This window comes from Vulpes vulpes, chromosome 14 (assembly GCF_048418805.1).
Source record: "Vulpes vulpes isolate BD-2025 chromosome 14, VulVul3, whole genome shotgun sequence".
NCBI lineage: Eukaryota > Metazoa > Chordata > Mammalia > Carnivora > Canidae > Vulpes > Vulpes vulpes.
The window spans coordinates 119073943-119086031 of NC_132793.1; the positions used below are offsets into that span (position 1 = coordinate 119073943).

The 12089-nt window shown below is 47.5% G+C and overlaps 1 protein-coding gene across 6 annotated transcripts in view; it reads left to right on the forward strand.

Moving 5' to 3' along the window:
• Positions 1–12089, forward strand: part of EVC (EvC ciliary complex subunit 1) — a 66201-nt gene that overhangs the window by 11916 nt on the left and 42196 nt on the right. For all 6 annotated transcript variants that reach the window (XM_072737802.1, XM_072737798.1, XM_072737799.1 and 3 more), the window contains exons 5-7: positions 1193–1277; positions 7353–7451; positions 9779–9916. In XM_072737802.1, the coding sequence (XP_072593903.1) occupies positions 1193–1277; positions 7353–7451; positions 9779–9916 (322 nt within the window). The remainder of the gene's footprint in view (positions 1–1192; positions 1278–7352; positions 7452–9778; positions 9917–12089) is intronic.

Consider the following 12089-nt stretch of genomic DNA (forward strand, 5'->3'; position numbering starts at 1 on the left):
TGCTGGGAATGGAGGCCCAGAGAGCCTAAGTGAGTCAGCCATGGACACACAGCCACAGGGCATCCGAGCTGGAGCTCGCCAGCTACCAAGTCATTTTGACCAATGTGAGGGTTTTGGAGTCAGGCTTGAGCCCTGGGGAGAGACCCATTAGGGGGCCTTCTTGAATCACTGATGTAGCCTAGGCACTGCATAGGAGTAGCTTGTACTGATTAAGTGCCTTCTGTGTACTGGGGAGAGTACTGAGCACTTTGCAGGGATTAATTATCTCCTGAGTATGACAGGGTCTGTGTTGTTGCCTGCTGTGTCCTCATTGCACAGTAGGAGCCTGAGACAAGTGCAGTGACAGAGGCATAAAAATTAATCGATCAATGAATTAATTCCATTTATCGACCCTATGCAGTAGGTCTATTATTGCCCTCATCTTACAAAGAGTGAAAAGAGACAGAGAGGCTGAGTAACTTGCCCAAGGTCACAGAGCAGATGAATGATGGAGGCTGTCTGACCTTATCTCCAAAGCCCATTCTCTAAAGCACTGTACCACTCAGCACACTGGAGAGGCCCGAGAAACTGAGTCCGCACATCTGTGCGTCAGTCCTCAGACCTCTGCTCAGTGGAGTTTGGTGAGTCCAAGTGGCCCTGCCTCAGCTCAGGGCTATGGAAGGAGAGGGCACTAAGCTCAGTGCTGGCCCTGATGGTGGCTCAGCCTGCTGACTGGGAAGGGCTGTCAATGAGCTTTGGAACTTAGTGAACTTGTCACAGTTTGGGTGGGAGCGAAGCCATTCAAAGTGCATTTGCCCACACAGGACAAATGGTCAAGTCCGCCCTGCCACTTACCTGCCCTGTGACCGTGCCACCACTTCTTGACTTCCTAAGTCAGTTTCTGCATCTGTGAAATGGGCATGACACGTGACACAGACACAACAATGCTGGGAAGGGGTGTTAACTCTCTTTTCTCCCACCTCCGACTCTTGCTGCCCCCTGCCCTTCATGTCTCGGGCAGCTGCTCCCTCCTGGTCACAAGTGAGTTTCAAATAGTTGCCTTGATTCCTTCATATGAACCTGGGGCGGCTGTTGGGCATCTCTGCACATCTGGAGTCAGGGTGCACTGATATCTGTACTGAGAAGACTTTGCAACCCCACTCCCTGCCTCGAGGACTCTCAATGGCTTTCTGTTTCTCTTTCGACTTTTCAGTGTGGACCTTGACTTATGTATCTACAACCTTCACTTAAAAGATCTGCTGCATCTGGACACGGCACTGAGGCAGGAGAAGCACATGGTAGGTGGTCAAGGTGTCTGGCTCTCCCTTCCCTGGGTTCCAAACGCTGCCCTCTGTGGGCGCTGAGTCCTGCGTGCCCTCAGGGAATGGGTGCCAATGACATTGGAGCCAATGTGACAGGAACGGTCAGGGCATTAGGTATCAGGAAGCAAAACAGAGAAGCAATTTGTGCCTGTGGATGGGGCACAGGCTCTACTTTACTGAAAGCTGTGGGCTTAGGCAGAAAAATGAGAGCCTCCTTCCAGGGTTCACCTCCTGATGGAGACAGGTGGAAGGTACTGTGAAAAAAAGACAGCATTTTTATTATTTTTTTGTTTAAATTCAGTTTAATTAACATATAGCATATTATTAGTTTCAGAGGTAGAATTTAGTGATTTATCAGTTGCATAGAACACTCAGTGCTCATCACATTATGTACCCTCCTTCATGCCCATCACCCAGTTACCCCGTCCTCCCACCCACCTCCCCTCCAGCGACCCTCAGTTTGCTTCCTAGAGTCCAGCATCTCTTACAGTTTGTCTCCCTCTCTGATGTATCTATTTTATTTTTTCTTCCCTTCCCCTATGTTCATGTGTTTTGTTTCTTAAATTTCACTTGTGAGTAAGATCATATAATTTTCTTTCTCTGACTGACTCATTTTGCTTAGCATAATACTCTCTAGTTCCATCCATGTCATTGCAAAGAGCAAGATTTTATTCTTTCTGATGACTAATATTCCATTGTATATTTACATCATATATTACGTAGTATATATTAATAATATATGTTATATATATTCACATTCATCTGTGGATGGAAATCTGGGCTCTTTCCACAGTTTGGCTATTGTGGACATTGCCATTATTAACATTGGGGTGCAGGTGCTACTTTGAATCACTACATTTGTATCTTTGGGGTAAATACCTAGTAGTGCAATTGCTGGGTTGTAGGGTAGCTCTAGTTTTAACTTCTTGAGGAACCTCTGTACTGTTTCCCAGAGGGTCTACACCAGCTTGCATTCCCACCAACAGTATAGGAGGGTTCCCCTTTCTCAGCATCCTCACCAACATTTTTATTTTTAAAGATTTTATTTATTTGAGAGAGACAGAGATAGCCACAGAGATAGTGAGAAAGGGCACAAGTGGGAAGGAGAGGGAGAAGTAGGCTCCCCAATGAGCAGGGAGCCTAACGTGGGACTCGATCCCAGGACCCCGGGATTGAGACCTGAGTCAAAGGCAGATGCTTCATTGACTGAGCCACCCAGGCGCCCCTTGCCAACATTTTTAAAGGAATGATAACAGCGACAACAATATTTATGAGCACTAACTTTGTTGATTGCTTCCTGGGTACAGGGCCTGGGAGTGTCCCACATGTGGCTAGCTTTGAACCTCACCACACTCTGGAGAGGCAGGAGTCGCCATCCTTCCACATTACAGACGAGGAAATAGGCACAGAGAGGACTCGCCCAGAGTCATAAGGCCCTAGGTGGGAGCGAGGTAGGCATCCTGGTACCTTTTTATGGGTGTGCGTTCTCTGAGTGGATGAAGGAGCAGTTGAAACCGAAGATGGCAGCAGAACAAGACTGGTCTCCGCCAGATGCATGTGGTCTCCGGGTGAATCGTCACTGGATTGACGTGGTGAGGGGGGCAGCCTGAGAGATGCATCTCAGCACAGCTGCGGAACCCCCGGCAGGGCCAGCTGGGCATCATTTCTTCCGGATTATTGGAAAAGAGATGAGACCTATAGAGGGGAGGACGGTTGGAAAGAGCAAGGGAGAAGGGCCACTGGACAGTGACAGACACAGACAGACATGCCCACCAGGTGCTTCGTTATGAACTGGAAACATAAACATCCAGTTGCAGATGCAGTAAAGAGAAATTGGGGCCCTGTGAGAGCAGGGGCCCCTCCTAAACAGGGGCCAGTGCTGGAAACCAGAAGTCACAGCAGGACTCCAGAAACAGAGCCTGATCCGGGGGCCCCAGCGTACCACCTGCGGCTACAGCCCGCTTCCTTTCGGCCCCATCCCGACCCGCTTGCAGGCAGGTGGACCTGGCAATCCTCTCAGAGGCTCTGCGCTCCCGAGGGTCGATTGTTTCTGTGCTCAAAGCCCCATCCAGCTGGCGAGTGACATAGTGCTGGCTGCCTCGCCCCCAGAGCAGCCAGCAGATGCCCGCGGGGAAGCAGCCTGCTGTCATGGAGAAAGCGTCCACCATCCCTCATCTGCCCATCTGGTCTGTGGCAGCCTCTCCTCCCTAGCAGGCAATACCAGGGACGGCCCCCACCTGTCTGGAGCCCACTCTCTGGGGGTAGGGGGACGGGAGAGATGGCACAAATGCACCACGACAGACAGCAGGACCTAGCAAACAATTCGATGCCATAAGCATGTGTAAGGGGGGACCGAGTGAGAGGTGGGGAGATGACCAGGCTTCCCTGGAGGGAGACACATAAGCTGGAACCTGGGGAAGGAGCTCTAGACTAGGAGTCAGAGACTTGGGTTCTAGTCCAGCCTCCCACACGTATGAGCTGTGTGACCTTAGGTAAGTCACTTCCCCTCTCTGGGCCACTTTCCAAAAGGAATAAAGATAATGTTTTTCAGCTTTTATCCCATAGAATTACTAGGAAGTGAAATTGTCCTACTTCGAAAGGTCTCCATAGGCAGAGCTCCAGGCTCTGCTGGGCTGCGCTGTGTGACCAGCATCATCACAGCACCACTTGTTAAGCACACATACTCTCCGAGGCTAAGACTCTAACTAACTGATCTCAATTAAGCCTTACAGCTATTTTTCAATCACAAAATACCAGAGACTGAGAGAGGTTGAGTCAGTTGTCCAAAATTGCACAGCTGGTGAATGGCAGACACAGAACCCGAGTGAGGTCTGTCCGAGTGCAAGGTCTGTGTGCCTGAACATACAGCAGGCACTCCATAGACATGTGCCCCCTGCCTACTGACGCACCGTGGGGCCTGCTCTCCATGGGTGGCCTTTCCCTCCCTGCGGGGTGTATCTTCACTACGCAGGACACACAAGGTCTCATGGAGACCTCAAGATCCATTTCTCTGGTAGACCTCTGTCACCACAGGTCAGTTCAGATGTAACTCAGATTGCAGATGGCATCACACGCAGACCTGTGGGATTGCTGTGCTGTACAGCCGAAACTACCCTAATACTGTGTGTCCACTATACGTCAATAACAAATTAAAAAATAAAAGTGACTCAGACCAGATGTGACCGTCATGCAGCCCAGGAGCTCAGAGCTCCCTGGTGGCCTTGGAGGGAGAAGCTGGCACTGGGCTTGTCAGGAGGTGGAGAGAAGCTGCATTTGACAGCATTAGAAACAGAATGACAGAGATGAGAACAGATTAGGGGATGTGTGTGTTGAGGGAGGTGCCAAGAGAAGGATCATTAGGCCTAGGGGATTCTCTTGGTGCTGGGACATTCTCCATCTTGATTGTGGCAGTGATTCCATGAATCCGTACTTGGGGTAAAGTTGCACAGAAATGCACATGCACATGCACACCAGTACATGTGACAATCAGTGGAACTGAGTGAAGTCTGTAGTAAACTGCATCAGCCCAATGTCAGTGACGTTTTGGGGATTTGATATTATACTAAAGTAATGTCCCAAGTCACCCAGGGAAAGAACACATGGGACTCTACTGGTTTGATACTTTCCTGAGCTTATCATTTTTCCAAATGAAAAATTTTTTAAATTGAAGAATGAGACAAGACCTGTGCACATCACTGATTCAGTCTGGGGTCAAAAAGAAAATGGGCTTGAGACCAACATCTCGAGATACGAATGTTACCTTACGTGGTCTCAACTTCAGTGAGTAGAAAGCCAGGATGTCATTGTGTTCCTAGAGCTCATTAGCACTGACAAGCATAAGGAAAGTTCTGGGTTCTGTCCCTCGTGGGCCAGTTACCCAGATTTCTCAGCTAAAGAGTTCCTTGTCTGTAAAGTGGGGAAGATTGTACCAATGTCCTGTGTGCTGTAAAAACCAAATGAGATTTTTTAAAAGGATTTTATTTATTCATGAGAGACAAAGGGAGAGAGGCAGAGACACAGGCAGAGGGAGAAGCAGGCTCCCCCATGGGGAGGCCAATGCGGGGCTTGATCCCAGGGCCCTGGGATCACACCCTGAGCCAGCAGCACTCAACCACTGAGCCACCCAGGTGTCCCCCAAATGAGACTTTATATATATACATATATATATGTAAATCCAGCCGTGCCTGTTCTTGACTCTTGTCCACGGCTGCCTCCAGGCTGTAACAGCAAAATCCAATGGTTGCAAAAGTGATAGTATGGCCTGCAAACCCAGGAACTGTTATGATGTGGCCATCTACAGGAGAACATCTACTGAGCCCTGTACTAAAGTGCCTTACCACACAAATGTGTCTGACCTCTGAAGCAGTTCAATGGAGGAGTGATATGCTTTTCGGGAAATGGTACTGCAGCAATTAGATGTCCAGAAGCAGACACAGACGAACCTTAAGCTGAACCTCTGCGTCATGCAAAAATGAACTCAAAATGCATCACAGACTTAAATGTTAGATGCAAGACTATACATCTTCTAGAAAAAAAAGAGAAAATCTTCAGGATCTCGAACTAGGCAAAGCGTTCTTTCTTCGACTTAACACTGAGGGGGTGACCCACACAAGGGAAAACTAATAAAATATAGTTTTTTAATAATATATAATTATTATAATATATACTAAAAAAATAATATATAATTATTATAATATATAATATAATACATGCAGTTATATATTATATATAGCATATATAATTATGTAATATAGCCATCAAAATATAAAACTTCTGGTCTACAAAAGACCCTGTTAAGAGGATGGCGAGAAAGAGGGGGTTTGCAAGCCATGTATCAACAGAGGACTCCCACCTAGAACATATAAAGAACGCTCAAACCTCACAAAGAAGTAAACAATCCAATCAGAAAAATGGCAAAAGCCATGAACAGTCATTTCACCAAAAAGGATATACAGTCGGGAGGAAAATGCACACACAAAATCAGATCAAAAATGTTCCACAGCATTAGCCATCAGGGAAATGCAAATTAAAACAATGAGGTATGTTTAAAAAAAATGAGATATGACTACACACCTATCGGAGTGGCCAAAATAACAAATGGTGACACCGCCAGATGCTGGTGAGGATGGGAAGAAACTGGATCCTGCATGCATTGCTGGCGGGAATGTAGCATGCCACACTGAAAAACAGTCCATTTCTCACAAAACCCGGCAGTTGCTCTCTTGTGCATCTACCTTAGAGAAACTTATGTTCACACAGAAACTTGTATGTGGATATTCTTAGAAGTTTTTTTTTAAAGATTTATTTATTTATTTATTTATTTATTTATTTATTTATTTATTTATTTATTTATGATAGATATAGAGAGAGAGAGAGAATGAGGCAGAGACACAGGCAGAGGGAGAAGCAGGTTCCATGCCGGGAGCCCGACGCAGGACTCGATCCCGGGACTCCAGGATCACGCCCTGGGCCAAAGGCAGGTGCTAAACTGCTGAGCCACCCAGGGATCCCTATTCTTAGCAGTTTTATTCATAATAGCCCCCTAACTGGAAACACCTAGATGTCCTGCAGTAGGTGAATGGTAGGTGTGGAGACAGCACCCTTGGACGTTCTTGGGTGTCCTGGCTCATGGGAGGACCCTTTCTGGTTCAGAGGATGATGCCATCCATCGAGACAGTAGGCTGGAATGGACAACTTTATACACCTCAGTTCCCAACAACCCTCCCTCTGATTCTTCCCTTGAAGAAGCATCACCCCTTTGCCTTTTAGGTTTCCTTGACTCCTGTAGGGAACACAGAAGGAATGGCACAGTAGGCACTTAATGAAGATTTCTTGAATAAATAGACAAAAAGCAAAAGAAGTGAAGCATTTTTCCTTAGAGGCTTCATGAAAATACAGTCCATTATAGACTATTGTCATGATTTATAACGATATATTTTCCTATAGCGAAAATGTATGTGCATGTTGTTCACAGGGAGGGAGGGAGGGAAGGAGGGAAGGGGAGATACCATTTCTAAGCCTTTCTCTTTGTTATGTCTCCTTCTGTGGCAGATGTTTATTCAGATTTTTAAAATGTGCCTCCTGGATCTTCTTCCTAAAAAGAAGTCGGATGATGAATTATACCAGAGGATTCTTTCGAAACAAGAGAATGTAAGTCTTCAACCTATATTTCAAAGTTACTTAAAAATAGTTTATCACAACATATAAAACATAGTAGTATAAGAAACTATTTTTGCTTTCATGTGTGAAAATTATTGCAATACATGCTTTTGAACAAATGTAACTATGTAGAAATATGTGTACATGTATAAAAATGACCATAGGTATTAATAATTTTGGAAAAATATTGAAAGCAAGGAAAAAGAGAAGAATGTTGATCACACCTGCTACTCACAGAGAACAAGTAACCATTATCTTCTCCACAAGGTTGGATATTTTTACTTATTCATCTTTAAAGATTTATTAGAGAAAGCGAGAGTGTGGGGAGGGGCTGAATGAGAGGGAAAGAGAATCTCAAGCAGACTCCATGCTGAGCGCAGAGCCTGACTTGGGGCTGGATCCCAGGACCCTGAGATCATGACCTGAGCCGAAATCAAGAGTCAGACACCCACCCGACTGTGCCAACCAGGCACCCCTAGGTTGTTTTTTTTTTCTTAAATATTTTATTTATTGATTTAAGAGAGAGAGAGAGAGCCCACAAGTGGGGGAGGGGCGTGGGGGCAGGCGGAGGGAGACCTCTGAAACCTCCCTGCTGAGCAGGGTGTCCAACATGGGGCTCGATCCCAGAACCCTGGGATCATGACCTGAGCCAAAATCAAGATTCAGATACCAACCAACCACGCCACTTTGGCGCCCTAAGTTGGGTGTTTCTAAATACCTAATTGGTTTATTGGTTTTAATTATGCTACTGTACGTTCTCCTCCTCTCCGGTCTTCTATACGGAGCTGACGTTGCTTTCTGTGCAGTGAAACAAGCCAGGTCTTGCCATCCGACTGGGAGAGGTTGATACCCTGGTCCTTCATTTCTCAAACGCTCAGAATCCCAGTTCCTCCTGCGCCAGGGGATCGTGACTCCCATCCTGCAGGACCGTGGGGGGGGGGGGGGGGGCAAGAGAAATGTGCAAGAGACGCGTAGCAGAGGGACGGTCAGACTGTGAATCGTGGTCGCGGCGCACATCCCGAGAGCCACGGCCATCTTCTCCTCATCCCCACGGCCATCATCTTCATCATCTCCGTCATCAGCCTCCTCGCCAGCACCGCTGCCACCTTCCCCACCGCCGTGAGGTGGGGGGTGGGGGGTGTTTGTCCCCCACCCTCCGGATCCCATGCAAGAAGGAATCCCCGCGCACAAGGGAGGAGGTGGTGCTGGGCTCGGCCACCGTCCCCATCAGGGCCGCCTCCAGCAGGCAGTGCACACGGTGCGCTTCACACCTGCTTTTATTCCATCTTCATGGCAGCTCAGGGAGTGGCTGTCGTTGTTCCTGTTTACAGCTGAGGAAGCTGAGTCCCAGTGACTCCCCAACGAATGAATAAGGATGATCGTCCTGGTGGTTCTGCACCTACGGACGAGGCGGGGCCGCAGGGGGATCAGGGCTTCCTGAGAAGGCTCGAGGAGGGGTGGCACGCTCGGAGGGGGGCGCGTCGCGGGCGGCGGGGCTCAGGGACCCCGTGCACAGGGTCCCGGGCCAGGCCGGCCACCCCGGAGGCGGGCCCTACGCCGCCCAGCGCACCCGGGAGGAGGCCGCGCGGCAGCCATGACCTCCCCAGGAGCGCTCCACGCGGAAGAGGAAGAGGCGGGACAAGCTACGGGGACGCACTTCCTGCTGCCGAACCCACCAATCACGTCGCATCCCACCCTCCCTGGGGCGTAGGGAGTAATCCTTCCCCCCACGGAAACCAGAGGAGTGGAGGAGAAGCATTCCGTCACCCCCATCCAGGTCATGGCATTTTCCAGGACTTCCTAAGAAATAAAGGACACCAATGCACCATGTTTTGTTTTGTTTTTTAAAGATTCTATTCATTCATTCATTCATTCATTCACTCATTCATGAGACACACAGAGAGGAGAGACATAGGCAGAGGGAGAAGCAGGCTCCTGGCAGGGAGACTGATGTTAATTTACCATGTTTAAAAGCATGTTCTGGTTTGTTTGGTTTTGTTTTGTTGTTTTTGTTTGTGTGTGTGTGTTTTTTGTTTTGTTTTGTTTTGTTTTGCTTTGCTTTGTTTTGTTTTTTTTTAGCAGGGAGGGAAAACTATAGAAGAATCTGGTACTCTTAAGATTCTATGTTTAAGGAGGAAAATACCTTTCTATCATCAAGCCTTAAGTAGGACCATGCCTAGAGCAGTTAATCATGGTTAAGAAATGTTTTGTGATAATGTGGTGAAAGATAAAAGGGTCTCTCTTCTAGAATTTAAGATATGTTGGATTTTTCCTTTGTTTATTTGCCTTTTTTTTTCTTTCCCCTCTGTTTCCCCCAGGATTTGGCGGAATTGGAAAAGGGACTTCAGGTCAAACTGTCAAACACAGCAATGTTAGGAGCTGGTGATTCTGAATACATCACTCTGGCAGATGTGGAAAAGAAGGAGCGAGAATACTCTGAGCAGCTAATAGATAATGTACGTGATGTTTTTTTCTCCTTTTTCCATATAAAAACCATGGTTTCTGGGACAGTTAAATTGGTGAGATTAAAGAGATGGCACCTGGAAGCATGTTTGAAATCCCTAACGTGTTCTACCCCAGAGCTCGGGATCCAGGGTTGGAAATTACGTAATAGAGAAAGTATAATCAAAGGGCCAAGATTTACAGAGGTTTTTTTTCTTTTAAAATGAATTCTCCTTTTTAAAATTTTAGATTGATTTTTTTGTCATTCAGAGCAAAGATTGTTCTCACCCTGTATATCTAATCCATGGTAACCCCATGGATTAGAGCAGATGCTAGTTTCTAACTTCTCCAACCCCAGACATCATCACTCATAAAAGCCTACTTTAAATATCAGAGAGGGTGGCTTTCCTCAAATATCCCTTTTTGCTTTTCAGTTCCATTACCCCCGGTCCTATATTAGGTATGAAACGAAGAGGGTGTTTTGTTTTGTTTTGTTTTGTTTTGTTTTGTTTTGTTTTGTTTGGCACTCAAGCACTGGGCTGCACACTGGAAATTAAGAACTACCTTAGATCTGACCCTGCTGGGGAGATGCATAGGCTAGCATAGTAGGGGGACCCACAGGTGAGCATAAAGACTTTATTTTTTAAAGATTTTATTTATTTATTAATGAGAGACACACACACAGAGAGAGAGAGAGAGAGGCAGAGACACAGGCAGAGGGAGAACCAGGCTCCATGCAGGTAGCCCGACGTGGGACTCAATCCCGGGTCTCCAGGATCAGGCCCTGGGCTGAAGGTGGCGCTAAACTGCTGAGCCACCCGGAATGCCCAGATGAAGACTTTATAGCTCACAAGTGTCCTGATAGACGAAAACACTGGAAGGCAGAGGCACAGTGGTGAGAGGAGGAGTCTGTTTTATCCTAAGGTTAGGAAAGTCTTCATAGAATAAAGGATACATTGAAAGGCCTTTTGGGAGAAGTGTGGGTGCATGCTGGCCAGTGGGCAGGCAAAGAAGGGAGCCAGGGAGAACTAAGGATCAAGCAGAGCAAGATAAAACCAGAGATCTGGCCCAAGGATTTTCATCTCGTGCCAAGGAGATGGGAGTCACTGCAGGTTGGTAGCAGAGGGTGCCTGGATCCATTTCTGTTTTAGAAGGACCGCTCCAGCTACTCAGTGAAGGATAGGTGTGTGCTCTCTGGCTAGGGCAGTAGGGAAATCTCATGAAGACAATTGCAGTAGGAGCAGAGAGGTAAGAAAGAGTGGGAGAGCTGATAGGGTAGCAGATAATGAGGTTGAGGAGAAGAGGATGTTAAAGATTAGTTCTGTGGAAATAAGGATCCCAGAACAAGAAGCAAGTTGGGAGGGGAGCTGGTGAGTCCTAGCTTGACATCTTAAGATGGAGATGCCAGAGGATGGAGAGTCTCCACTAAGAGTCTCCACTAAGCTTGTGCCAAAGGACATAGGAAGCGAGGATGTTCATGGCGTGAACAGAGAGAGGGTGCTCAGCCTGGATTCCTGGGTCCATGGGCTCCCCAGAGCAGGAATATCTGCTGAAATATCTGTCTGTATATTTCAGGCAGATGATTCATAGTAAGCCCATGATTCTCTGACGTATGGTGACCTCCCATAGTGGAGATGCCCCAGCCTAGGCTGTGTGTAGAATGGATAGGGAAAGGAGCCTGGTGCCCAGTCTTGGATCCTGCCAGCATTTAAGGAGGAGTAGCCAAGGAGAACTGAGACAAGAAGGGAGAATATGGACTTTGAGGGACCAGGATGAAATCATGTCACAGACTCCAAGGGAATCAAGAGTTTTTAAGAACCGAGTGGGTGTCCTGGCTCTCTGGGGCTGGAGCAGAAGTGGCAAAGACAACTGGAATCGGACTCTGTTTGGAGGTGTGCAGGGTGCCATGGGTGATAGTCACATTTTCTTAGTGCAGTCTGGAAGGAGGTCATCTGGTGGGAAAGCAAGAGGGAGGCCGGAGGTTTAATGGATGGGCTGTTGCCCACCAGGACACATAGCAAGTCCTGAGGGCATGAGGTCCACACCGGCATGGACTTCCTCTCATCCATATGCAGCCCCTGTGTGGTGGCTGGTCAGAATGACTCAATGTTTCAGGGTGCGTTTGTCTCCACCTTTTGCCAGTGCCACAAGGTCAGGGTGGGCTTCTGGTGCCACTAAAACCCGAGC